The sequence below is a fragment of the Larus michahellis genome, chromosome 21 (assembly GCF_964199755.1).
Source record: "Larus michahellis chromosome 21, bLarMic1.1, whole genome shotgun sequence".
Taxonomy (NCBI): Eukaryota; Metazoa; Chordata; class Aves; order Charadriiformes; family Laridae; genus Larus; species Larus michahellis.
In genome coordinates this window covers 4,676,154-4,701,959 of record NC_133916.1, presented here as the reverse complement: position 1 = coordinate 4,701,959, position 25,806 = coordinate 4,676,154, and the positions used below count along the sequence as shown (strand labels likewise).

Sequence of the window (25,806 nt, the reverse complement as noted above, 5' to 3'; positions counted from 1 at the left end):
ATAACTCCCATAACGGGGAGAGGAAACAGCTTTTGATCCCCTGAGGATCTGTCTCGTTCTGTTTCCCGGCCTGGAGAGGGCTGCAGAAGCATCGGGATGTCCCTGCTGATGTTGGGCTGCAGCTCCAAGCGTGGGCAGGTCCCATCGCCTGGGAATGTGTCTCCGGGTCACTGTGACCCGCAGCCCATCGCGCTGCCAGCCCCTGGCATGGAGGTCCTGGGGCCTCACTGTTCTGCCCAGGGCATCACCTGGCTGCGTGAGCAAGTGGAGGCTGGGCGATCGCTGGGGTTTTCCGATGAAGGGAAGGTGCCTGTTCCCATCTGCTGTGCGCTGGGAGCCGGGACATGCTGGAGGGCAAAGCTGGAGCTGCCGAGATGCTCTCGCTGGCCGGGCTCCCTTCCCGGAGGCAGCAGCATCCCCATCTGCCGGCTCTGCCTCCAGCCGCGTTGGGCATTTCCCAGGTTCGGGTCTATTTGCATTGTCCGATGGTTTTAAATGGCTCTAAAGTAGCGTCTTGCTTTCTAGCAATAATGATCCCCTTCTTCCTATCTTATGCCTTTCATCTCGAGATCTTGGAGGCATTTAATTGGTGAGGTCCCATTAGTAATTTAGATTTCCAGGAAAGGAAAATGACTCACAGAGAAGCCGGATGGTAAACAGGCCCTGATGCTGCTGCTGATTTATAGGTGTTTCCACTCTGCTAAGTGGGATTACAGCTTAATCTTTCTGCCTTTGTTTCCCTGCCTGTGAAATGGTGGCAGTTATACACCAGGCAGTTAATGATTCACGAGGCAGCTCTTTAACTCAGCTCTTGGCGTCCTGCAGAGAGGTTGTCTCCGGATAATTCCCGTGGCTTTCCCAGCTGATGGGGAACGGGGAGGGAGGTTGTGCCTTCATCCCAGCCACCGGGCAGGGCTGGGACGAGAGCTCCAGCGCCAACATCCCGCACTGCCTCCCGATGGATGCTGGCGCCTGCCCGGCTGTGCCAGCTGCTGGGAGCCCCCGCCACCTCTGGAGACTTGGCTGTCGCTTCTTTCCCCACTCACAGGGATGGGGAAGAGGGGCTGGGACCTGCCTCACCTTCCCCAGGGGCTCCCGGAGCCGTGCTCACCCCACGCTCTGCTTGCAGGTGACACCCTTCCCGGAGGCCTACAGGGAGACGCTGCATGCCTACAAGATAAGCGAGCAAGACACCGATGTAAGAGCAAACGTCCATCCTGCGTGTCCCCCCCTCTGGCTCATGCTGTTGTCCCTGTCCCCTGCAGCAGGTCTGCTGTCCCCATAGAGAGAGGCTCCCGCGCAGCCGGGGTGGGACCTGGTGATGCCCCAAGTGTGGTATCTGCTGCCCGGGGACTAAATCCTTGGCTGAGTTTAGCTGCTTGGTCTTCCCCCGTGTCCAGATTTGGCTCATGTCACCCTGGCTGGGGCTGAGGTCCCTGCAATGGGAGCAGCAGGCTGGAAACCCTCCCCAGGACCACGCAGTTGTCCCATCAAAACAACCCCTGGGCCATGTCCTGGCTGTATCCCATCTCTCCCGGCTGAACACAGAGTCATTCGTATGGGTGGTCTCATCTTCTCCCTTTTTCTTTCCCTCCCGGGGACAGAAGCTGCTGGGGAAGCTCTGCGAGCAGAACAAGGTGCTGCGGGAGCAGGAGAGGCTGGTGCAGCAGCTCCGAGCAGAGAAGGTACGTGGTGGGCAGCTCAGGTGGCCGTCTGGGGACAAACCTGGCTGCACAGCAATGGCCGTGCCCAGGCAGCACCTTTGTGGTGAGGAAGCGACGTGTCCTGCTCTCTTGGGGACAGCACAGCGGGGATGTTTCTGAGCTGGGGGAGATGCCCTGGGATGCTGTTGTCCTGGGAATCCCCGGTGTTAATGGCCTGTTAAGGAGAGGGACTGTAGCTCCTGCACCAGCTGGGCTCTCATGGCCGAATCTCCCTCCCAGGAGAGCCTGGAGAGTGCCCTGATGGGGACGCACCAGGAGCTGGAGATGTTCGGGAGCCAGCCCGCATACCCGGAGAAGCTGCTGCACAAGAAGGAGTCGCTCCAGAACCAGCTCATCAACATCCGCGTGGAGCTGTCGCAGGCCAGCACGGTAACGGGCTGCCCCTCCGCCGCGGGACTGTCTCCCCCACCCGCCGAGACCTCTTTTCTCCCTTCCTGTAAAAAAAAAAAAACAGGGAAAGGGAAATTCCCTCGGCTGGCTGGAGAGCCAAACAAGCCAAAGTCCATCACTGGGGACAAGGCAGATTAACCCTCATGGTGCTGAGCTGGCACATGTTCCCGGAGCCGTCTCGGCTCCTCCTTCTGCCTCTGGCTTTCCCGCCTGATCTGCCATTGGCACTGGGAGCTCCCATGGGCACAGCAGAGCTTGTACCCCACTGCTGCCACCCCCGCCCCAGCCTGGGGGAGCTGTGTTGGGTGCAGCATCCCCATGCTTTCCTGGGTGCCCCCACGCTGTGCTGTGCTGGAGGAACCTGGCAAAGACCCCCTGACCCCCCCACCTTTCCCCCCTCCCCAGGCCTTGGCGAATAGCACCGCCGAGTACGAGAGCCTGGAGAGCGAGGTGTCCGCCCTGCACGACGACCTCTGGGAGCAGCTGAACCTGGACATCCAGGTGAGCGGGACCCCGCCGGCCCCAGGGTCCCTCCGCCATCCTCGGGGTCCCCCCGCCAGCCTCATGGAGGTGGAAGCCCCCTGATTCCTTCAGCCCCAAGGAGACGGTTTGCAAGTGGCTGCTCCGTTCTCAGCCCTCGGTGTCCTGCTTTGGCCACAGGCAAGGGCAGAGGGGCTGAGGGACCCTGGGCGCCATCGAGGGGCTGCAGCCCAGTGCTTCCCGTGCTGCTGGGCCTCCGTCAGCTCCCCGCAGCCCACGGGGGGGTGCCTGGGGGAGCGGAATGATGGCTCCTGGCAGGAGACGAGTCGTGGGCGTGATGGCTCAGACCCCCCTGGGCTGTGTGTGCCTCAGCTGAACGCCCACGGGTCCCACGGCTCGGCGTGGGGCTGGGGCGCAGCGGGGCTGGCAGCGGTGGGAGCCGCTCTGACCACTGCCTTCTCCCCCCTCCTCCAGAACGAAGTGGTCAACCGGCAGATCCAGAAGGAGATCTGGCGGATCCAGGACGTGATGGAGGGGCTGAGGAAGAACAACCCGTCCCGCGGCACGGACACTGCCAAGCACAGAGGTGGGCAAGGTCCATCCCTGCCCTCGCCCAGCACAAACCCCAGCGTGCCGCGGCCTGGGGCATCCCCGGTGCCTTGTGCTGCTACGAGGCAGACGGCAGCACCCGCTCGGGGACGTGGATGCCCCGGTGCACCCACTTATTTCTGCTTTTCTCCGCAGTGGCCATCGGCCCCTCGGGGACGTACAGCTCCAACAGCCCCGCCAGCCCCCTGAGCTCGGCCAGTCTCACCAGCCCCCTCAGCCCCTTCTCCCTCATCTCCGGCTCCCAGGGCTCGCCCACCAAGCCAGCACCCGGCGAGGTGAGTGAACCAGGGCGTCCCCAGGGAGCCCTTTGCCACCATCGGGTCCCCGGCCCAGCTCGCGGGCTGGCCCGAGCCTTCGCTCTCGGGGGCCGGGCGGGCACCAGACACAGAGGATGGCTGGGTTTCCTTATGGCTCTGCCTGGGGGCACCATTTTGGCCACGTGCATGGGCTGCGGTGTCCCCTGGTGACATCTGGGTCTGTGGTCCTTGCAGCTGGGCTTTGCAGCCTTTGGACTCCTGCAACAAGCAGCCCTGAAGGCTGAGAGTTGCTCAGCTCCAGCCTTCGGCTTCGGGACCAGCTCCTGCTGCCAGCACAGTCCCCTCTCGGGGTTCTCACCTTCATCCACGTCAAGTTTAGGGTGGAATCTGGGGACTCCCCAACCCCTCCTGGCAGCACAGAGGCGATGCCAAGGTCTCCTGGGGGCTGCCAGCCCCAAGCTGGGGCACCCCTCGCTCAGGCAGCCCCCGAGCCCTGCCTGCCCCGCTGGGGGCATGCAGCAGCAAGGGTGACACCAGAGGTGGCAAGCACTGTCCTCCTCTGCGTGGGGGCATGGAGACCGCGGGGCCATGGCAGTGCCGTCTGGCTGCTCTCCCTCCTCCTTTCCTTGGCTCGACGCTTCCGCTGTGTGTTGTCTCGATCTTTTTTCTAACTCTCTCTTCCTTCCTGGCTCTCAGTGTCTCTGCTCTCACGCCTCACGCTCCTCTCCACCCCAGGAACCGGGCCCGCCTCGACCTCCCCTCCCCAAGTCCTACGTACCCCTGGAGTCTCCTCCGACTGTTCCTCCGCTCCCCGGCGAGAGCCGCCTCTGGCCATACCCCACCTCCCCTTCCTGGCAGCAAGGCGGCGAGGCGAAGAGGGGACAGGTACCGAAACCTCTCCAGAGCAGCCCCGCAGCAGCGGCCCCGTCCTCTTCCTCCCCGAAACGTCGGCTGGAAGGGGCTGGGTTGAGACGGGCCATGGGGCTGCCCACCCTCTGCGCTGGCAAGGTGGGGACAGGGACCGCGCGGAGGTGGCACTTGGCGAAGGGACAGCAGCATGTGGCTGGTACCTGCCCTCTCCAAGGGGAGCAATGTCCCCCCAGCAGCCTCGCCGTGGCCCTCCTGTCCCCGCCAGGTCCCCTGCGCCCACACACAGCACCCGCTGCACTCGCTCAGGATAGGGACAGGCTCCTGGCCAGCCCCCAAAGATCCCACAGGCCCCGGTACCAGCCCCTCTGCTTTCCTCTGCCCTCGCCTCTCTCGCTGTCCTTCTGCGGCGCCGCTCCCCGCCGTGCAGCACCGGCAAGCTCTGCCCACGGGGGTGACCTCCCCCCCTCCAGCTCCTGCCCCGAACCCCAATTTGGGAATTCCTGGTAATGCCTCGGCTGCGCTCCCACCAGGGAAAGGGGCCAGCTTTGGGCACCAGGAGACAGAAGCGTCCTTGCGGCCGGGGGGGGCAGGATGCGTGCAGGCCGGGGCTGGCACCGCAAAGCCGTGGCCGTGCTGAGTTGGGGAAGGGTGACGGACCCCACTGCGAGCGCAGGTGGCATCTCCAGCAGCCGTGCGGCTGCAGGGTGGCACGGTCATGGCTGCAGGCCGATCCACGGGGTATAAGGAGGGGTCGGGATGTGTCGTCTCCGTGCGGAGCACAGGGTGGTCAAGAGCAGCATGGTGGGCTCCTTGGCTTGTTGCTGTACCCCTCTGTTGTACCAGCACCATTGCACCGGTGCCGGGGCCCTGGGCAGGGTGTGCCCCGGGGAGGTAGGGGGGAAGGACCCCGAAAATGGCCTTCTGCTCCCTCTCCGCTGCTGCACAGGGTCTGCCCTGACTTCTGCCCCCGTGGGACCCCATCCTCTCCCGCGGGCATGGGATCTCGCTGGAGCTCAGCACAGGGCCAGGGTGTCCCCATCCCGGGGCTCCTGGGTGCCACCCCCGAGCCGTGGCAGGACTGTCACCCCTGCAGGAAGCTTTTCCCACGCAGGAGCCTGTGCTATGGGGACAGTGATCCGTGCCCAGACTGAATGGGATGGGGCATAGCAGGGGCAAGAGCTGCAGAGCCCTGCGAACCCCTCTCCCCACACGTTTGGGGTGTACTGGTACCGCCTGGTCCGTGTCTGTGTGTCCATCCGCTCCCGGGAGTGCGTCTGCGGGCTGCGTGTCACCCCATGGCTCCGGAGAGCAGTGGGTCTACCCCCAGGCAGAGCACGGTCCCCAGGCAGGACAGGGTCTCACCGGGGTCCTGCTTTCCCCTACAGCCCAAGACGAGCTTCGAGCAGAGCAAGAAAGAGGTGCAGCGAGCAGCCCCCGCTGGACCCACGGCCGAGGGGCTCCTGCAGAGCCGGCAGGAGCAGGACGCGGAGAAGCAGGCGGCTCTCAACAAGGGTACGGCACCGGGGACAGCAGGTCCCGCTCCAGCGGGCTCCTCCATGCCTGCCAGGAGCACCCAGCATCTTGCTGGGACCCTGCTCTTGGTCCCCGGGGGATTCAGCCTGGCGTTTCCGTTTGCTCCGCAGTGGGCATCGTCCCCCCCAGGACCAAGTCTCCAGCGGAGGAGGAGGCGGTGTCGGCTGCCGGCGTGCCAAGGAGGAGCGTGGGTGGCATGGCCAACGGGCTCAGCTCCCGGGTAGGGCTCACATCAAGGGGCTGGGGGCCAGGATGGTGGGGCTGGGGGCTGGGTTAGCAAAGCGGGGGCTGTATCACAGCCTGCGGGGCTGGGGCAGCGCACAGGGGAGCCCGTCCCTGCGTGGCTCCGCATCTCAGCATCCAACTCCTCGGGATCCCCCCCCGGGTTATTTTGGTGCCTTCCCCCCACCCCAGGAGCGGGCTGAGCAGCCCCATTCCAGAGTGTTGGGGCGCTGGGAGGATGGGGCCGGACCGTGCATGACCGTGGGGCTGGGCTCTCCCCAGGAGAGACCAAAGAGTGCTGTGTTCGCCAATGAAACGAAGGTGAAGATGAGCGTGGAGGAGCAGATCGACCGCATGAAGCGCCACCAGAGCGGCTCCATGAAGGAGAAGCGGCGCAGCCTGCAGCTCCCCAGCAGCCATCAGCCCGAGACCCCCGGCACAAAGGCACCCGCCTCCTACAAGGTGGTGAGTCCCCGCACTGGCCATGGGGCTGGGGCAAACCGGCCTGTGTTTTGCAGAGTGCCCAAGGTCCCTGATGGAGCAGAGGGGACACTGGGGGCTGGGGAAGGGGGTGGGTGCTGGGGAAGGGGACTGTGCCATCCTGGGGGGACTCAGCGGGGCTGGGGTCCCTCGCAGGTGCGCCGGCACCGCAGCATCCACGAGGTTGATATCTCCGACCTGGAGGCAGCACTGCGTTCCGACGACCCTGGCAAGGTCTACGAGACACCCCAGGAGGAGATCGCCCGGCTGCGCAAGATGGAGCTGGAGCCGCAGCACTACGACGTGGACATCAACAAGGAGGTGAGGACGGGCCGGCGTGGGGGCTTGGGCACCGGGCATCCCTCCCTCCGTGCCCTGCACCGGGGGGTCCATCCATCCTCCTGCATCGGTCAGGATCCTGGAGCCACTGGCCGTACCCGGCCAGAGGTTGCCCTTGCCCAGGCAGGTGCTGGTGGCGAGTGGGGCAGGTGGGTGCTGGAGTGCGGATGGGTCCCCGGTGGCCAGCACACGGCTCAGCCCTTCCCACTGCCCCCAGCTCTCCACGCCGGATAAAGTCCTCATCCCTGAGCGGTACGTCGAACTGGAGCCCGACACGCCGCTCAGCCCCGAGGAGATGAAGGAGAAGCAGAAGAAAGTGGAAAGGATCAAGACCCTCATTGCCAAATCCAGGTGAGGCTGCTGTGCCTGTGCCCACGCCGGCCGTCCCGGGGTGTGCCCCACCGCCCCCCACACCCCTTCCCCATCCATCCCCGCGGGGTCTGTCCCCTCGAGGCCGGGCGTGGGTGCTGATGCCGGGTGCTCTGCCCAGCCTGCAGAACGTCATCCCCCTGGGCGAGGGGGAGGTGGACGCCCCCCAGGACCCCGAGACCCAGCTGCAGGAGCAGGAGAAGAGGATAGAGATCTCGTGTGCTCTGGCTGCCGAAGCCTCCCGCCGGGGCCGCATGCTCTCGGGTAAGGCACGGGGGGACACGGAGGGTCGGAGCCTGCCAGCCCCATGGGAGAGCGGACCACGAGTAGTGTTACGTGCCGAAGGAGAAGGAGGGGTGAGGTAGGATTTATGGGCTGGACAGGCAGCAAGGGGTAAATACAGGCAGGAGAGCGGGTTGCATCGGTCCTGGGGCAGGGCATCCCTGCGCAGTGGGACAACCAGCCTGGTGATGCTGGCGGATGCCGGGACCGTGCCCACGGTGCCTGGGGCTGCGGCAGCTCTGAGTGTCGTGGGATGGAGCAGCCGCTTCAGCCAGGCACAGGTTCCGCCACCTCATCAGAAGCATTGGAGATGCTGCAGGATGGGAATGCCCGGCCATGCAGCGCGCGATGGCACACCCTGCCCGAGCCACCATGGTGACACACCATGCCTTGTCCATGAGGAGCCCTGCGGGGAGCTCACGTGTGCGTGCCGCGGCCGGGCGCCGCTGTGGCTGTTTGTCCTGACCGCGCTTGCTTCCCCCCTTTCCTCCCCTCCGCTAACCTCTCGCTGGGTCCTTCCTTCCCCTCGCCGCTGCCGGCAGCTTGTGTTCTTCATGCCCTTCTCCCATTTCTTGTTTCCAGCTCAATGCGCTACCCCAAGCCCTCCCACCTCCCCAGCCTCCCCGACTCCACCGACCAACCCCCTCTCGTCTGAAACATCCCGGGCCGCCGACAACAGCCATTTTATGCGTGTCTGAGCCATGAAGTAAGCACTTCTTCTCTCGTACTTCATCCCATCTTCTCTCCATCCCAGGGGGCCGGGCAGGGGGGGCGCCTCTTCTGCGCCCGTCCATCGCTGCTTGCTCCAGCTAACATCTCCCGAGCCACGTCAGCCCCGTCTCCTCCATGGACCAAGCGCAAGTGTCCTCCAAGGCGAAGGCAGGGACCCCAGCGTGGGCAGGGGGACACCTGCAGGGACCAAAAAAGGGGGGGTCTCAAGGCCAGGCTCTGGGGGATACCTGCCTTGGCACATCTGCGTTGGTGGCTGCAAAGTGGGGGGACGTGGCATCCCCCTGCTCGGTTGGAGGTTCCCCTCAGAGAGCTGGGGGCACAGAGCCGAATCTGCGCTAGGTTTTCCTCCAAGCAGGGCAGGAGGGGTCTGTGGGGTGGGCACAGGGGCTGCCCCCCAGCCCCACGCGTAGCTCGGCCCCGCTCTCCTCTCCCTCCAGCTCAAGCCCTGTCTGCTGCTGGCGCCGTCAAGTTCCACGGGGCCACGTTTTAACGTCCCGACACGACAGTGAACCTCTCGCCATCGTTTTCGGTTCTCCCGGACCCCCTTCCCTCCCGCCGACGGCGAGACCACCCGGCACAGCCCAGCGGGGAGACGTGTCGCCGACACCCCCAGCTGCTCTGCCCCGTCCCCGAGGAGACGTGCGGCTGCTGGCAGGTTGTCCACTGGAGTGTGGTCCCCGAGGAGCCCCCCTGGGACAGATCGGCGGTGTCCTGGGTGTCAGGCTTGCATGGACAAGGCGTCAGGCAGGGGCATCTGCAGCGGTGGCCCCCGGCACAGTGACCATCTCCTTGCTGGGGTAGCCCTGGGGGAGCGTTGGACTCCCCAGGCTGGATGCGTTGGTCTCCCAAAGGTCTGCGAAGGGGTTCTTCTGGGTGGCCAGTCCCCACCATGGATGGTGCTTCCACCTTACACTGGACCTGGATGCTCCATCTCGGCTCCTCAGGTGCCTCTTCCCCTCCCTGTGCCCTGAACCTGCTTTTAGCATCCGTCTGGCTGGGGGTGGCCACCGGCAGAGCCTGGCCTGTCCCACCGCCCCTCGCGGTGGTGGCTTAGCAGGAGGAAGAAGGAGCTGTGACGGGGACAGGAGGGATGGAGATGGGACTGAGGGGAGGACAGGGAGGTGCCCAGGGGAGCGGTGCACTCAGGATGGCGTGAGGGCTGCCCGGGGCACTGGTGCGCCGCTGGCACGGAGCAGGAGGTCTGGGCAGGGCTGGGGACGTGTCACGGGAGCAGAGATGGAGCGGTGGTGGGGAGCTGGGGGGGGCGAGGTGGGACGGCAAAGCCGCGGGCTCGGCAGGGATCCCTCTGCGCTGGATGGGGATGGCGACCGGGAGGAGAAGGGGCTTGGGGCCAGGCGGCAGCAGTGGGACTCGTCCTCAGCGTGGGGAGCAGCGCTGTAGCTGCCCCCCCCGTCCTTCTGTCACCCCGTCCTTCTGTCACCTCTGTCTCAGCCCCTCTGAAAATCCAGCACCGCGTCTCGCCCCAAGACCTTACCGTTGCACTCCAGACCCTCAGATCTGTTTGGTTTTCCTGTAGCGAGTTTACCCTTTTCTGTAGCTTTCTGGAGGGAGGGGGGAAAAAAAAGAAGCTGGTTCTGCCTGGAAAAGTGGAACCTCCCCCGCGAGGTTGTGCAGGGCTGCCGCAATGGGGCCGGAGGGGGCAGAGGGAGTGAGGAGCTGGGTACCATCCATCCTGCAGCTATTTCCCTCCCAGCCTGATCCTGACACCCACCAGGACCCCCACCCTGTGCTACGCCCCCCCCCCCCTGCATCCCCATCGCCCCCCGCGCACCCCATCTTAGCAATACCGGTAGGATCCCAGGAGCCCCGAGTCCCGCAGCCCTCTTAGCTCATAAAGCTGGCCCTTTATTTTGCTATTACATGCCTTAATATATGTTTTATGGAAATTATACATTTATAATATATATCTATATTTGGTTTTCTCTTCTTTTCTGGGAGGTACTGTTTTGTGCTAATCTCTCTCTCCACAGGGCTGTTGGCACCGGCCCTGCCAATGAGTTGCAAAAGCAGATTCTTTGCCAATCTATCAGAGGGGGGGAAAAAAAAAAAAAAAGAAAATTTAAAAAAAAAAAAAAAAGGAGAAAAAAATACCTATTTAAAATATATATATTTTTTCTGCTTTTATTAAAAGCAAATTTATTTAAAATAAAATATAAAAGAGACTGTAAGTTTTAAGAGATGACGCGTTTATTTCCCTGTCCCCGAGTGCAGTGGCGGGGTGGCCGGGGCGGGCTCCCCAGCCCGTGTAACCGGGGCAGACCCCACTTACACCGGCTGCGGGGACGCCGCCGGGACGTGCCGGCTGTGGCCCACGCCGGGGCTGGGAGCTGCCCGGTGGGGAGCCGAGGGGACACCCAGACCCACGGGCAGCAGTTCCTCCTGGCTCTGGGGGCCGGAGGGGACGAGGAGCATCCCCGTGCTCCGGTTCCCGGAGCCACCGGTGAGCTCCGTGCCGCGGTGGCCGGGTCTGAGCATTCCCCAAAACCGTGAGCGCAGCCCGGTGCACCACCACCCCACGGCTGCCCTGTTGTGGAACCTGGTAGTCCTTATTTTGTGTTTTTGTTTTTTTTTTTAAAAAAAAAAAACAAACTTAATTTTATTTTGGTTATTATTTTTCATAACACTTCATATACCAGTGACTTGTAACCGAGAAAGGATTTGCATCGGGAGGAAATCTATTTATGCACTGGGGAGGGTGGGAAGGGAGGCATTTGTTTTCTGGGGTTTTTTTGCTAGTGTTAGAGAAATAAAAGTATCTAAGAAACGACAAGGTGTCGGTGTCTTTTGTGGAGAGGTGACCTTGGATAACGCTTCCATACGAGCGCGAAGAGGCAGGGGATGCGTGGCTACAGCATTTCAACTGTTGAGGAAGGGTCTCGCCTTGCCCATAGCTCGCTCCAGGGCTGGTGGCACCTCCTCCTCCCTCTCCCTGGTTTGCGGGGGGTCATTTTTCCCGTGGAGTTTATTCTAGCTCAATAGCCAGCCCTCTTGGAGGAATAAGAGAGATGCATTTCTACCCGGCAAATTCGCGTAAAGCCAAGGAATAAAAGCGACGGGGTTGTGAATGTGTGGAGCTGCAGGCTCTCCTGAGGGACGTGGGTGTAGAGGTCCCTGGGGGGTGGCAGGGAAGGCAGGATCAGGCAGGGACCCGTGGCCACCGGCCCCTCTGCATGTCACCCTGCGGCGATGCCCGGCCCCCGTGTCCCCCCTGCGGGAGGTGCTGCGGGCGCGGGGCAGGTGCTGCCGGGGCGTTAATGATTTGCAGGATGACGTGGGGACTAAAGGGCTTTCCAAGGGTCGCTGCCGGGGAGGCACGTGGAAGGGCGGCAGCCCTCGCCCAGCCCCATCGCCGGCAAGATGGTGTCTCTGACCGACTTCCAGCGTAAGCGGGCGGGCTGGGGTGGCCGTGTCCCCGTGGCGATGCCCATCAGCAGGGCACAGCATGGGGATGCTCCACAGCTGGGGCTGGAGGCTGCTGACGGGGGGTCGCCAGGGCAGGGAGAGGGTGCAGTGCCCCATCCTGGGGTGGGGGGGACACGGCAGGAGCCCTGCTGGGGTGTGGGGACACGCCAGGAGCTCCCTCGGCGGGGGCCAGCACCATGGGCGCTGCAGGGCCGGGGTTACCCTCACCCTCTGCCCCAGGTCTGCATCAGGAACAGCAGCTGGGAACGTGCCTGGCTTGTCCAGGGAGCATCTCCAGCCTCCCCCACCAGCTGCCTGCACCAGCACCCTTCATGCAACCGCCTAGAAAAATGCTGGAGGCGACCTTCCCGTTTATTTTTTCTTTATCTATCAGCCCAGAGGAGTTTCTGGGGTACCGACAGCCTCCCCAAGGCTTGAGCAGGTGGAAAAGCTGTTTCTAAGCTTTGGAGACAAATCCAAAGCACATTTGTGGGAGGGAACGGGCCAGGGATGTGCCAAGGAGAGCGACCGCAGCCTGAGGTTCTCTCCCATCGTCCGCAGGGATTGGCGTGGGACTGGTCGGCTTCGGCCTCTTCTTCCTCCTTTTTGGGATGCTCTTGTACTTCGACTCGGTGCTCCTGGCCTTTGGGAACGTGAGTACAGGGCTGCCGGGGCTCCCCACAGCGGGCACTGATGCCCAGGATGGAGCCAAGGGTCTGTCTGGGCAGGACTTCTCTGATCTGCTCCCCTTCATCCTCCCAGATCCTCTTCCTCTCTGGCTTGGTCTTCATCATCGGCTTCAAGAGGACCTTCACCTTCTTCTTCCAGCGGCCAAAGATGAAGGGCACCAGCTTCTTTCTCGGGGGGGTCGTCATTGTCCTCATGCGGTGGCCCCTCCTGGGCATGTTGCTGGAGGCTTATGGCTTCATCAACCTCTTCAGGTCCGTCCCACAGCACCCAGTGGCCCAGGCTGGAGAGCAGAAGCCGTCAAGCCTCATGGCCTGAAGCCCTGGACAGAACCCCATTGCTCCCATCCCGGCAAAATCCTGGCACGGATGTTAACCAAGACTTTTGTTTCAATGCAGGAGTTTTTTCCCGGTGGCTTTTGGGTTTTTGGGCTCGCTGGCAAACATCCCCGTGCTGAGCAAGGTGAGGGGGGCGCTGGGCATGGTTCTCCCGGGTGGATGTGACCCTTGGGGTTCTCAGTCCTTGGGTGATAACCAATCTGATCGCAATGGTTGGGACCAGTCAGGGGAGGTCACTGCGGGGTCTCTCCATGGTCCCCTGAAGATGCACTGGAGGATTTTCCTGCTAATCAGGATGTGTCCCTGTCGCAGCTCTTGCAGAAGGTGGGAGACAGCAGCTCCATGGTGTGACCTGCGAGACGGGCCACATCGCTGGAGATGGGACGGCACGAGGAAGCCCTGGATCCGGCTGTCCCGTGGTGAGCTGCCACCTCTCTCATCCCCAGGACCCTCAGCACCGGTCGGAGCCACCCCCGCTGTGGGGACGGTGCCTTGCTGCCCCACGGGGATCCTGCAAGCAGCTCCTGAGCGAGGCTCTGGGGACCAAACGCTGTGCCAGGCAGGCTTCTGGAATTATTAGCGTTATTTTATTCTTTTTGTCTTCCCCTGTTGAGAGATTAAATTAAAAAATGTGTCCGAGACTGAACTCAGGCTGTGCTCCTTTCCTCTGGCTCAAGGCTTGCTCCAGCTCTGGCTCCTCTTAGTGTTCACCAAGGGGCACCATGGCCATGGCTGGAGACGGCATGGGGATCTTCCCATGGCCATGGCTGGAGAAGGCATGGGGTTCTTCCCATGGCTACGGCTGCAGATGGCATGGGGATCTTCCCGTGGCTGTGGCTGGAGGTGGCGTGGTGACCTTCCCATAGCCACAGCTGGAGGTGGCACAGGGACCTTCCCATGGCCACAGCTGGAGATGATATGGGGACCTTCCTATGGCTGTGGCTGGAGGTGCCGTGGGGACCTTCCCATGGTCATGGCTGGAGAGGTGGCACAGGGACCTTCCAGTGGCCATGGCCCCAACTGCCCTGGCCACGAGCCCTGGCCAGCGCAGGTAGGCCTGGCTCGCCGGCAGTGGCCATGGCACTGCCTTCCCACGCGTCCCACGGGGACGTGGGCTGCAGAGAGCAGAGCCCGGGGAGCCGCGGGAGAGGGTAGGGGAGGTTAGGAAAACACCCATTAAACCACATTAACATTTCATGACCCGATCGGAGGAGAGTAAATTACCCTGTTCAAATTCAGCCACCATGAAAAAGCAAATGACATCTGGGGTTATTAATTAATTGAGAGATGCTGGGGTGGGGTGGGGGGGCTGGAGCAAATCCATAGAGCTACAGTGCTGCTGTCTCTGAGCGTTACGGGCCAGGACCTGCATTTCCCATAGACCTGCTTCCTGCGGGACGCGGCCAGGAAGGAGCAGAGCTGGATCCGCTGGCTGCTGCCTGGCAGGATGGAGCCGGTGGGACCCACGGCGGTGGCGAGCATCGGGAGAGTTCTGCCAGGGTTTGAGCCAGGAGAACATCTCCAGCGCCCTGTGCCCACCCCAACACCAGTATGGGTGCTGGGGGAGCCTGGCTGCCCACCCGCGACCCAGACGTCTGCACCGCTCCTGCTGAGATGTGTGGCTTACACCCCGGAGAGGGATCCGGCCCCATCGGCTGGCATTCAAAGCACCTTTTCATCCGCCGCGCATCCTCACAGCCCCAGCACACCTTCTGAGAGGGCGATGGGAACCTGCCGCTTTCCAGCCTGTGTCTGGAGGGATGGAAAGTGGCTGGTTTGGCCGGCTGCTGGGGGCCCCATCACATCGCGTCGCCCACCACGTCCCCTCTGCGTCCTCTCTGCAGCCGATTTGGCCTCAAGAACCCTTCAGGCCCAGGTGCATCAAATGCTTTTAGACCCTGCTTGAGGCAGGACCTGCGCTGCTGGATGCTCCGGAGGATGAGCAACCCCCGGTGTGAGGGGCCAGCTGCTCGCTGGGAGACCTTCGCTGCAGGCAGGAATATGAGGACAGTGCGGAGCCCTCTGAGCTTAACCTCCGATGATTATAAAGGAGCTGTTTTGTTCGGGCTGCAGAAACTCCTCTCCCCAGGAGCGCAGCCAGCATGGCCGGAGAACTGGTCGGATAACTCAACGGGTCCGCGCGACCAGAGACACAAGCTAAACGGATGCGAGCCAGGTTTCTATGAGCGCTTGGGAAGCTGGGTGCAAGCAGGAGCTTAATTAAACCAAGGCAATCACATCAAAGCTGGTCCCTGTGCAGATACCCTTCTTAACTTGCAAGAATTAATTAATGAGTTTGAGTTAAACCTGTTCCCTCTTGATTGAAGCGCAGCCTGATGGAGCTGGTGGCACTTTGCAGGTACTGCCCCCGTGCCCGGGTTCGCGGTGGGTTGGCACCAGGTGAGAGCAGAGCTCTGAAGGCTCAGCTGATGGCGGGTCACTCATTTGGGTACCCAAAGCCCAGGCCCAGCAGCCTGCCTGAGCCCTGGGGAGCAGAGGATGAGCTCCACAGCAGGTATAAATGAGGGCAGCATCCCTCAGCTGCTCATCCACAGAATGCTCCTGAGAAGGGGGAAAAGAAAACGGAGCAGTTTCCCAGCACCAGCTTGGCTGTGGGCAGGAGGAAGGTAGAGGTGGGTCCAGCTCTGCTGGTGTCAGGGCCAGCTTTGATGATAAAGCGGAGGGGTTTGGAGCAGAGCGAGAGCCGGGCAGCTGCCGGGGGAGGAGGGATGGGAGAGGAAGAGCGGGATAGGCGTCACGCGGATAAGCGAGGGCCGCAGCCTCCCTGGTGCCTAGCTGCAATTCCTGTCTTTGCTTCACCCCGGCTGAAAACTTGGGCTGCAGAGCAACTTTTCCTGGTGAAGCTTCATCTTCGGAGCTTCCCCAGAAGGAAGAGGAGCGCTCCTAGAGACGTCGCGTGCAGGATAACGTGATTCCCTCTGTTTAATGCCCCATCCCCGTGGCAGCAAGTACGGGTCACCTGGGTGTGTGTCCCCAGGACTTCACCCTGCTGGGAAAAATGAAGCCAGGCTTCATCCAGCATCATCCCTGGGTGGCAGTGGGGGATGCTTCCTGGCTGGCTCCAGAGTGACCCGGGGAAAGGCTGGGATGGAGCAGGCAGCAGCGAGCGGGAGCTGGCGCTGCTCTCCCCAGCCTGCCTTTCTGGGGCTTATTGCAGGGAAATGTTTTCCCTCTGGTTCAGTAAACTGCGATTTCGATGTGCCCTGCCAGAGAAGTTTTGGTTTTAAGCAAACACTTTGGGTGAAGCCCTGGCTCTGCTGACGTCAATGGCCGAATTCCCCCAGTGTCGGTGCCGTCCGGAGCCGAAGTCCTTTCCAAAAGTTGCTTTGGTGCTTGAGCTTTTTGGTCATGCGGAACAAGGATCCTCACGAGCCTCGTGTGTTTTTTACGAGCAACAAACTCACGGATTAGAAATGCGCGTAAAATGTGTGGGAAGGACAGAAATGTGCCTACCTTTTTGTACCGTTTTAAAAATCCCTTAAGAAATAAGGCTATTCAGTAAAACTTCCTAATGATTCCATTTAGAGAGGGAAGTACTTAATATTTCAAATTTTATTGTAAGAAATGCGCTTGTTCAGCCTGACACTAGAGAGGGAAGCATTTGTTTCTCTCTGGAAAGCATTTTTCCTTGAATTCACTCTGCGCTCAATCGTCTGACTCCTTGAAAGCAGGCAGGGAAAATAACTTAAGAGCGTTCCCCTGCTGTTTCCAGATGAGCTGCCCTTTATAGGATAGGCGATTTTATGGAGCCCCAGCCCTTTGCAGCGAAGTGCGGCAGGTTTCCCGCAGCAGCGCAGGCACCGAGCAGGGAGGCTGCAGCCTCGCCTGCCGGCCTGTTACTTTCAGTCCTGGCAAATTCAGGTTAAGCGATGCTTTGCTTAGAGCTGCCGGGTGCTTCGGGGCTGCGTGGGAATCGTTAAGCATCTTCCCGGCGGGTCTGGGGCTCCTGAAGGGCTGGGGATAAAATCGGTGCGGTCCCGGAGCTGGTTGATGTCCCTGTTGCTGCCCGGCAGAGCCTGGCCCTCGGAATGGCTCCTGCTCCAGCCCTTCGAGCCGGGGGGCGACGCTCCTTCCCCCTCCCCTGGTTCCTATAACCCCGTGCACAAACGTACCCTTTGTAGGTTATTTAAAGCCCCGTGTCAGGACTTTCCAACGCTTCTCCCATGCACCAGCTGCTCATCCCTGCTTGCTGCTGGCAGAGGTAAGTGAAAAACGCCTTCTGGGGATTTTCCTTGTGTGGGGAAGGTGTCCTGTACCGAGGGCGTCCTCCAGCCCTGGTGCTGCCAGCAAGGCAGGTCAGGCTCAGGGCTACCACTGGCCACTGCAAGGCAACAGCCCTCAGTTCTCTGATGGGCTTGGGTAAGTTGTTTTTGCCTGTTTATGCCTTGGGTTCCCATCAAAAGGGCTGTGGTGCCCAGCCCCTTGGCAGGGAAGGGCTGTCTCCCTTGGGGATCGCAGCGGGCTGGTGCTGCCTCTTCCCTGGTACCCGCAGCCCTCCACCATTCCCAGCTGCATCCCGCTCCAGCTGCCCCACGGGAGAGGAGTCCATCCATCCTTCCCAGGGAAAAGCCGTGCCCAGAGCATCTAACGCTCCTCGGGGCTCCTGCAGACGTGTCTCCCCTTGGCCATGGGTCAAAGGGGAGCTGGAAGCGCCGGAGCCCCATGGCTCCTGGGACCACCTTCCCTGGGCTGACGTGGTCCCTTTCCTTTGAAGTCACGCTGCAGCCCCGGCCTCTCCTTTGGGGAACGGGGCTCGGCAAAACAGGCAGGGCCCGCGGGATGCCCGGGAAGGGGATTTATGTCCGGTGGCTCCCTGCCAGGCTCTCTCTCTCGCATCACTGTGGTTCCTGGGCTGGGCTGCTGCCTCCTGACCTCTGCACCTCGCCGCAACCTGCGCGGGGGCACAAGCTCCCCCGAGTGACGCAGCACCGGGGCTTGGCGTGGGAAAAGACGTCAGGGCTGGGGGGAACGGGGCTGCGACCCACGGGGCAGAGCCTCGGTGCCCGCCGAGGTCAGCCTTCCCCTGGCTCCAAAGGCTACAGCCAAAATCCCCCAGGGGAAGGAGTTTTTGAAGTCCTGGTTTTGGGGGGAAGCTGTCTGTAGCTTGTGGGGTGTCCTCCTCACCCCCCTCAGCAATGGTGTCCCCTGAGCAAGGGTGACAGCAGTGCCCCAAACAAACAAACCCCATCCGCAACAGGGGCACATCGGCATCATTGCGGAGCCGGGGTTTTGAGGCAGGGGCAAGTGTGTCATCAGGTTTCTTCCAAGAACAATTTTATTGCCTTTGCAGTCATTTCCCACCAAGATTCCCTGAGCTCAAGCACTGGGCTTGGAGCCACGGGGCCTGATCCGGCACCCACCACCCTGGGCTAGGCGCTACTCAGGGAAACAGAGCTGTGTGTGAGCTGGGGACCAATGATGCACCTTGTCTGCAGGAGTCCTCCGCAGCCCACCCTGGCGTTTTCGAGCAGCATCTCCCTTCCAAAGCACAGGGCAGAGCAGGCACAGCAGCTCGGGCACCCAGAGCCACGCTGGGCTCCTCTGCACGCTGCTTTTACAGGGCAGAGAACACACCGCTCCTCCCGACAGCGGTGTGCCTGGCCAGGCTGTGGATGCTCGTACCTGGATCTTATGTCATATGCAACCCCTGCAGTGAGTTCAGCTGTTCTCTGCCCCTGCCTCTGCTCCCTCGCTGGTGTAATGGAGCCGGGGGGGGAGGTTCCCCCTCATTGTGCTCAGAGCAGCCCCCATAAGGGCAGTGGGGTCTGGTGGGTTTGCAATTGGTGTCTACGTGGCTGGAGGGGCTGTGGCTGAGTTCCTCTTGCTGTTCCCAACCCTGGGCCTTCAGGGACAACCCCATTCCTCTGCAGCATGGAGCTCAGGGACATCTCCTTGGCCAGACTGCTTTCTAGACCTGAGCCACCTGTGTCAGCATCACCCGTCAGCTCTCCTGATTGACACCAGCAGGCATTTGGCCCATGCCCTGCACACGCCGCGTTAGCGATGGCCGGGTGCTGACACGTAGCAATGCCATTAACCACAAGGAGCGTGGGCTTGCGGCTCCCAGCTATTCACAGCTCCCTTTGCCAGCCATACTTGTCAGCTGTGCCCACCTGCAGCCGGGCACGGGGCTCTCCTGGCCGTGCCACCCTCCGCAGGGGCTGTCACCATCTAGCCACCTGCCCACGGTGCTGCCCGTGGGATTCCCCAGCCCTCCCCCGGCCAGCGGGGAGGAGAAACCCACACGGATGCAGAAACCCAGGCTATAAAAGCATCCTCCCCTTTGGGATGCAACGAAGCTGCTGGCAAAGGAGGCGGCTGCCCGGGGAGAGCGCGATGCCGGCAGGACGCAGCAGGAGGGTGCAGCAGTATCTGATGATCTTGGCCGTGACCTGGGGCGCCAGCTTCTTCCCCTCGCCAGCCCAGGCTTTGCAGAGGTCAGCAGGCATGCGCGTTGCAGGTGGCCCACAATGTCATGGGTCTTGCTGTCTCCCGCTTGTTTTTTGGGTGCTTGGGCTGGTGCTGAGGACCGAGGGACTCTCCTCCTGCTGCAGCCATGCTGGGGAACCCCTCTCCCCTTCCTCCTCCTTTTCTGTTCTGCGCTACCACACCTTGCTCCTCTTCCTCTCTCCCCTTGAGCACCCCACGGCTCGGCACCACCCCTGTCTCCCAAATAGCCCAGGAGGCCAAGGCGAAACGCTTCACTTGCAGACAGATGCGTGGGGCTGGGCTCCCCCCGTGGGTGGCTGCCCGGCATCGGTGGGTGCCTCCTGCAGCAACCAGCCCCCGTGGGGGGTCCCTGCCCCGCGGGGGTCGTGGTGCATCCCACCTGCTGCATCCCCCCGCCAGGCCCCGGGGCCGGTGAGGGGCTCGGGGATGCCGTGGCAGCGGGACCCACCGGGGCTCGGTTGGCAGCCCCACGGCGCGGGGAGCTGCTGCCATCTAGAGCCACCCGGCTGGATTTCCCAAGGCAGGAGTGCTGCGGGGGGGCGGTGGCAGGGATCGGGGGTGTGTGTGTGTGTGTGTGTGTGTCTCCTGCGGGTACCCCGGTGCTCGCCGGCCCCCCAGCCCTGCCCTCGCCCCCCCACCCCCGGCAGGATCGCGCTGCGGAGGATGCCCTCCATCCGCCAGACGCTGCAGGAGATGGGTGTGAAGGTGTCCGACGTCTTCCCCGAGCTGAGGCAGAGCAGAGGCAGCGGCGCGGCCGGCCCCAGGAACGGGACGGCTCCCACCCTCCTCACCAACTACCTGGATGTGAGTCTCTCCCTGCGGGGGGGGCCTGTCAGCCCGGCACGGCCCTGCACCCCCCCGGGTCCTGCCCGCTGCACCCCCCCGGTGCAGGTGCTGCCGGGGGCTGGGGTCTGCGTGAGCCCCCTCCGCTATCTGAGCTGTGACCCCAGTGATGCTCCCCGTGCCGTGTCTCTTCCAGACCCAGTATTTCGGCGAGATCAGCATCGGTACCCCCGCCCAGACCTTCAAGGTGGTCTTCGACACAGGCTCGGCCAATCTATGGGTGCCGTCCTACAAGTGCTCCCCCCTCTACAGCGCCTGCGGTGGGTATGGGGACATGTCCCTCCATCTCGAGGATGTAAAAGTGGGCTGGGGTGGGTTTACCTTTGCACAGGGGGGTCTCTCTGCTGCTGTCCTGGCACTGGGGCAGGAGGGGTTCATCATCCCATGGAGACTGGGGGAGCACAGACGCTCAGCCGGTCCTGCCATTGCCACCTCCCTCGCTTTCTTTGATGCACCTTCTCCCTCTCCCCAGTTTCCCACAGCCGCTACGACTCCTCCAAGTCGCGGACGTACATAGCCAATGGCACGGGCTTCGCTATCCGCTACGGGACGGGAAGCGTCAAAGGCTTCCTCAGCCAAGACATCGTCATGGTGAGTGCGTGCCCTGAATTCACAGACCTGGAGCCGCTGGCTCAGCAGGGAGATGCCCACCTGTGGCTCTGCTGCCCAACAAGAGCATCCCCAGTTATCCAAGAGCAGGGGGGGTCTGATGGGGATTTAGCCCCCCAGCTCCCTGCAAGGACACTTGTGCCCTTCTCCAGGTGTCAGACATCCCCATCATCCAGGTCTTCGCCGAGGCGACGGCGCTGCCTGCCTTCCCCTTCATCTTTGCCAGGTTTGATGGGGTGCTGGGGATGGGCTACCCCAGCCAGGCCATCGACGGCATCACCCCCGTCTTCGACCGCATCCTCTCCCAGCAGATCCTCAAGGAGGACGTGTTTTCTGTCTACTACAGCCGGTGGGTTTCCTGAATGGCAGGCGCTGGGGCTGGGGAGGTGCTTGTTTTACAGGGGATGGGCATTGGAACGGCGGGATGCTGGGTTTGCATCTCGGGACTGGGAAAGCCCCATGTCTGGGGCTGTAGGGCTCCGGCTGGGATGGAGGGGACGGGCATGCGGGGGGTGTCTGGAGGAGCTGGGGTGGAACGATGCAGCACAAGAGGCAGAGCCAGGTGGATGCTTATCTGGAGCTGCTGGGCAGGGAGTGCCGAGAGTGGGAGAGGCTGCTCCACGCTCGTTTATCATTGTCGGATTGCGGAGTCGCCAGCTCTGCTAATGGGGCTGGAGCAATCACAGACAGCAGTGGATTTAGTGTTTCCTCTAAAGGCAAAATTAAAAAAAGAAATAATCTATTGAAGAAAAACCTGCACTGTCAGCCAAACCCCTTTCATTTCTTGCACCAAAATGTTGTGCACCAGCATCCCTCCTCCCAGCAGCACCAAAACCCACGGGAGCAGCGGGAGGACCCATTCTGGCAGAGCAGGAATGCTGTCCCCCCCCAGCACTCCCCACAGCTCCTGGCAATGTGCAGTGACAGACCCACAAACGCAGGCTTAAAGCAGGCATGGTAGCCCTTTACCTCAACTAAAGGTGGATCCATCAATAACGAACAAAGCCTAACGATGCTGGCTGTAACCACAGCCTTGTCTGGGTGGTGCTCGGGTCCCCTCGGCACCCAGGGGACACAGCCGCTCTGGGACCACAGGCTTATGGAGCATCTCTCTCTTTGCAGAGCTTCGAAGTAAGAAGATGAAAAGCATGAGCGCTTCGAGGCAGCACCCACTAACAGTCACCCGCGCTCCCCGGGGACGGGCAGCAGACCCCGCTCGCGCTGCCGGCCCCTGGCGAGCCCTGGTCCCTGGGAGCTCACACCGCCCCGGGCACTGCCCGCACGCCTGCCCGGCACAGCAGCCAGCACCCACCTGCTCGGAGACCTCAGCATGTGGCACCCCCTCTCCTGCCAGCTCTCGCACCCCTCTGAACTAACTCAGGGTTTCTTCTGCCCCACCTTGCTCCCTGCAGAGCCCCGTGCCCGGGGCTGCTCCCTTCTCCCTGTTTATTCGGGGACAGCAGCTGGGGGTGGGGATCACTCCGCTGTGTTTTGCACCCTAGGAACGCTCCTCTGAAACCCGGGGGGGAAATAATCCTCGGAGGCAGCGACCCAGCCTACTACATGGGGGATTTCCACTACCTGAATGTCAGCAAGAGCGGCTACTGGCAGATCAGCATGAAGGGGTGGGTGAGGGCAGGGATGCCCCTGCGCCGGCCGCATCCTGCAAAGCTCCCTGGGTGTGCAAGGGGGGGCCTGGGGAAAGCTTGCTGGGTGCTGGGGAAGGTGGTCCGTGGGGGCACGTGTTCATTCAGCGTTGCTGGCGGATGCTTTCCCCTCTGGCGCGGAGCTGGGTTGGTTCCTCCAGCAGGGAGCTGCCTCCCCAGGCTCAGCAAGGAGCTGGGGAGCGACAGAGGGGGTGGCACCGTGGGCTGATCCGACTTGGAAGCCGCAGTGGAAGAGTTTAACCCTCTTTAGTCCTGCCGAAGGAGTGTGAGGCACTGAAACAATTCCGCTTTGTTTGATTCAAAAAAAAAAAAAAATATCAAAAAACTACTAAAACCCACACATGATGAAGCTTAGCATTCGCATTTGAGAAGCTTGAAGGGAGGGTTCCAAGTGCCCCTGGGAGAGTCTGTACTCTGGAGGCACCGGGAGCAGCACATGCTCTGCTTGGCCAGCGTGCCCTGGCCAAAGATGTGGCACACTTGCCTGTGGGTGTGTACAGCCCTGGGAGCCGAAAGGCAACCACTCTCCCCTCCTGCTCCAGGGTGTCCATAGGGGCCGAAATCCTCTTCTGCAAGGAAGGCTGTTCAGTGGCCATTGACACTGGAGCATCCTACATCACCGGCCCCGCCGGCCCCGTCTCCGTGCTGATGAAAGCCATCGGGGCAGCAGAAATGGCCGAAGGAGAGGTGAGCAACCCCCCCTTGCCCTGCTCTGCGTCCCTGCCCCCTCGCCGCTTGTACCCCAGCCCATCCCTCCCCCAGCGGACGGGCTCAGCGCTGTCTCCCCCTCCCGCAGTACGTGGTGGACTGTGACCGAGTCCCTCAGCTGCCCAACATCTCCTTCCACCTGGGGGGGAAGGCGTACGTGCTCAGCGGCTCAGCCTACATCCTGCGGGTAAGCGGCATCCCTCCGCGCGGGGCGGGAGGGGGGCTCTCCCCGGGGTGGGTGCGTCGGCCAGGGAGAGCGGTGCATCTCGGGGTGCAGCTCTCCTGCAGCATCCCGCACCCTCCTGGCTCCCCTAAAGCAGCTGGGATGAGCCCCGGAATGACGTTTCTTGTTTTTCCCCAAACCCTCCCGTTCGGCAGAGGTTTCCAGGTGAGCCGGACCAACCTGTCGCTGCTTCCTTGGGTGGTTTCGGGGAGATTTGGGGTGAGCAGCAAAGAGCAGAGACAGGCAGGGATCCTCCTTCCTGGAGGAAGGAACGTCGAGGCCAAGGGAAGGGTGTTGAGCAGGGGATCACAGCCCTTCCTTGGGCACGCTGCGGTAGAGATCTCCCTCCTGGCCCCTCCATCACCACCTGGGTCTCCTCTTTGCAGCAATCCCAGTACGGGGAGGACGTCTGCGTGGTGGCTTTCTCAGGGCTGGACATCCCACCCCCGGCTGGTCCCCTCTGGATCCTGGGCGCCAGCTTCATCGGGCACTACTACACCAAATTCGACCGGCGCAACAACCGCATCGGCTTCGCCACAGCCCGCTGACTGCCGGGGGCGCTGGGCAGAGGGACGGGGCAACCAGCCTGGAGGCAAGAGTATCACCGAGAAGGAAGGATTTGAAGTGCAAACGAGAACGGCGTTTCCTTACCGCTCAGCCACCTCCTCTCTGTACTGAAGCAACTGCAAAACCTCGCCTTCTCCCACTCCAAAACCCCCGCTCTGCTTCCCGAGAGTCTCTGCTGCCGGGGAGAACTGAGCCTTAAATGCGTCTTCTGGCGAGGGCGTTCGGTCTGGAAATCCTAACGGGATCTTGGGTCTGGAATCGCACCTCCAGGGACTTTTAGGGTGATGTGCAATAGAGCACCTGGCACGCAGGGGATCGCTGCTGGCGGGTTGAGACTGAGGAGGGATGATCTGGTTGTTTGTGTTATTCTCTGAATGGGAGAAAAATTAACTGGCTGTGTGTAATGATCGTTGTAGCTGGTGTTAACCCTACCCCTCTTTATGACTTTAATATTAAACAAACTCAGAGCAACAGGACACTGAGTGGATGCTTATTCTTGCAGAGGGGGAGGGATCAGGCACTTTTATGAAGAGAACTGGACAACAAGTGCTCCTCTGTGACCCACCACTGCATTTATGTCCTTCCCCATTTCCTAGGAGTGAACACGCTCCCGGTTAGTGCCGCAACATCTACCTGTAGGCAAATCGGGGTCTTTCCAAACAGCAAACAAGCTCTTTCTGCAGGAGATGAGGTGCTGTGTGGGCGACCCATGCCTCGACCTGCCTTCCCAAGGGGGACCCGGGACAGCTGGTCGCACCCCTGGGGACAAAGGGACCGGGCTGTACATCTGCTCTGCTGCTCCCGGGGGAAGGGAAGGTTAAGGTGGTTAAGGGGTGACTTGCTGTGGTTAAGGGGTAACCTGCTGTGGTTAAGGGTGGCTGACTTTGCTCCAGCAGGAAGGCAGGATCTGTTGCTGGATCTGTTTTCCTTGCCACGTTGGCTCCAGCTAACAACTGGAGGCCGGGCTCTGTCCCGGCCATGTGCGGAGACGATGCTCAGCGGGAGCTGGAGCTGCGAGCCCCGCGCCGGCTGCCCTGGCAGGAGAGGACAGACCAGGGCTCCCAGCTGGAGGCTGACATTTCCAGTTCTGCGGGAGAGCTGCAGTGCTTCCAGTTACAGCCCAGCAGCTGCGAATCCAAGCGCTTCCCCAATGCCAAGCGGTTTGCGACACACTCTCTCGTCTCCAGTTCGACCAGCTCAGGTCTGTGACTCGGTCCGCAGCCGAGCCCTGGAAACGTGCCTGTACAGCAGAGCACAACGCTTGGGCTTCTGGAGCAGAGCCTGGAGCAAGCCAGCATCTGAGTGCAACCGCTCGCAGAAGCTTCTCATCCTCATTTCTGCCACCGGCGATGACTGCTGATGAATTCCCTGTTGCTGACACGAGCTGCCTCAGGCTGCAGGGATGTTCGGGAGAGGGATGCTCCTGCCAGCACTGAAACGGCAGCTGCTGCGTGGCCTTTCCAGCCAGGTAGGCAGCAGCCTCTGCTTGCCAGCCCTCCCATCCCTCCCAGCACCGCACCTCACCCCCTGCCCCGTCCCACCGAGCAGCAGCAGAGCCTTACAGCAGAGAGGATGTGGCTGAGCGGATGTTTGTCCCTCCTGGGAGGCTCCCTGCAGCCACGTTGCATTTAAACCCCTTAACACTGGGATGCACAACCCTGAGTCTCCAAGGAGGGGAAATTCCAGGCACCCAACGACGTTACTGGTTTCTTGCCATTGCCTTCTGCAGCACTGATCCATCACCTCCAACACAGGGGCGAGGAGAGCAGTGGCAGCGGCTCTTTGGGGGCCGGGGGTGGAGGGAAGGGGCCCCAGCCACCAGCGTATCTCGTGTTCATCCAGCATTTCCTGAGCACTCCCGGCCGCTCCAGGCAGCTTCCCAGGGGCTGAGAAGCAGCGGCAGCACGGGAGGGAGGGCAGAGCTGCCCAGAGACGCCCAGCATGGGGACACCTGCACAGATCAGCGCTGCAGCTACAGCCCGG

General features: G+C 61.9%; 3 protein-coding genes across 12 annotated transcripts in view; all 3 read left to right on the top strand.

The window, feature by feature from the left end:
• The window catches only part of PLEKHA6 (pleckstrin homology domain containing A6), a 46,516-nt gene extending 36,308 nt beyond the window's left edge, over window positions 1–10,208 (top strand). For all 9 annotated transcript variants that reach the window (XM_074564306.1, XM_074564308.1, XM_074564307.1 and 6 more), the window contains 15 exons: window positions 1,130–1,198; window positions 1,605–1,685; window positions 1,944–2,093; window positions 2,520–2,615; window positions 3,069–3,180; window positions 3,339–3,478; window positions 4,196–4,345; window positions 5,716–5,842; window positions 5,974–6,083; window positions 6,368–6,550; window positions 6,722–6,886; window positions 7,122–7,255; window positions 7,395–7,537; window positions 8,138–8,261; window positions 8,725–10,208. In XM_074564306.1, the coding sequence (XP_074420407.1) occupies window positions 1,130–1,198; window positions 1,605–1,685; window positions 1,944–2,093; window positions 2,520–2,615; window positions 3,069–3,180; window positions 3,339–3,478; window positions 4,196–4,345; window positions 5,716–5,842; window positions 5,974–6,083; window positions 6,368–6,550; window positions 6,722–6,886; window positions 7,122–7,255; window positions 7,395–7,537; window positions 8,138–8,253 (1,776 nt within the window). In that variant the 3' untranslated portion in view covers window positions 8,254–8,261; window positions 8,725–10,208. The remainder of the gene's footprint in view (window positions 1–1,129; window positions 1,199–1,604; window positions 1,686–1,943; window positions 2,094–2,519; window positions 2,616–3,068; window positions 3,181–3,338; window positions 3,479–4,195; window positions 4,346–5,715; window positions 5,843–5,973; window positions 6,084–6,367; window positions 6,551–6,721; window positions 6,887–7,121; window positions 7,256–7,394; window positions 7,538–8,137; window positions 8,262–8,724) is intronic.
• A 1,349-nt stretch (window positions 10,209–11,557) lies between these two features.
• GOLT1A (golgi transport 1A) lies at window positions 11,558–13,375 on the top strand. Its single transcript, XM_074564443.1, has 5 exons — window positions 11,558–11,690; window positions 12,272–12,363; window positions 12,473–12,651; window positions 12,796–12,859; window positions 13,048–13,375. The coding sequence occupies exons 1-5, from the start codon at window positions 11,666–11,668 to the stop codon at window positions 13,084–13,086; spliced, it is 399 nt and encodes a 132-aa protein (XP_074420544.1). The 5' UTR covers window positions 11,558–11,665; the 3' UTR covers window positions 13,087–13,375.
• Window positions 13,376–15,305: 1,930 nt separating this feature from the next.
• On the top strand, window positions 15,306–24,292 carry REN (renin). 2 transcript variants are annotated; one of them, XM_074564270.1, is made up of 9 exons: window positions 15,306–15,368; window positions 19,854–20,010; window positions 20,186–20,309; window positions 20,522–20,640; window positions 20,811–21,007; window positions 22,161–22,283; window positions 22,868–23,012; window positions 23,122–23,220; window positions 23,643–23,930. In XM_074564270.1, the coding sequence occupies exons 2-9, from the start codon at window positions 19,870–19,872 to the stop codon at window positions 23,802–23,804; spliced, it is 1,110 nt and encodes a 369-aa protein (XP_074420371.1). In that variant the 5' UTR covers window positions 15,306–15,368; window positions 19,854–19,869; the 3' UTR covers window positions 23,805–23,930. The 2 variants fall into 2 exon arrangements, with proteins under 2 accessions (XP_074420371.1, XP_074420370.1); XM_074564269.1 differs by lacking the exon at window positions 15,306–15,368 and having other exon boundaries at window positions 19,744–20,010; window positions 23,643–24,292.
• Window positions 24,293–25,806: the final 1,514 nt, after the last annotated feature.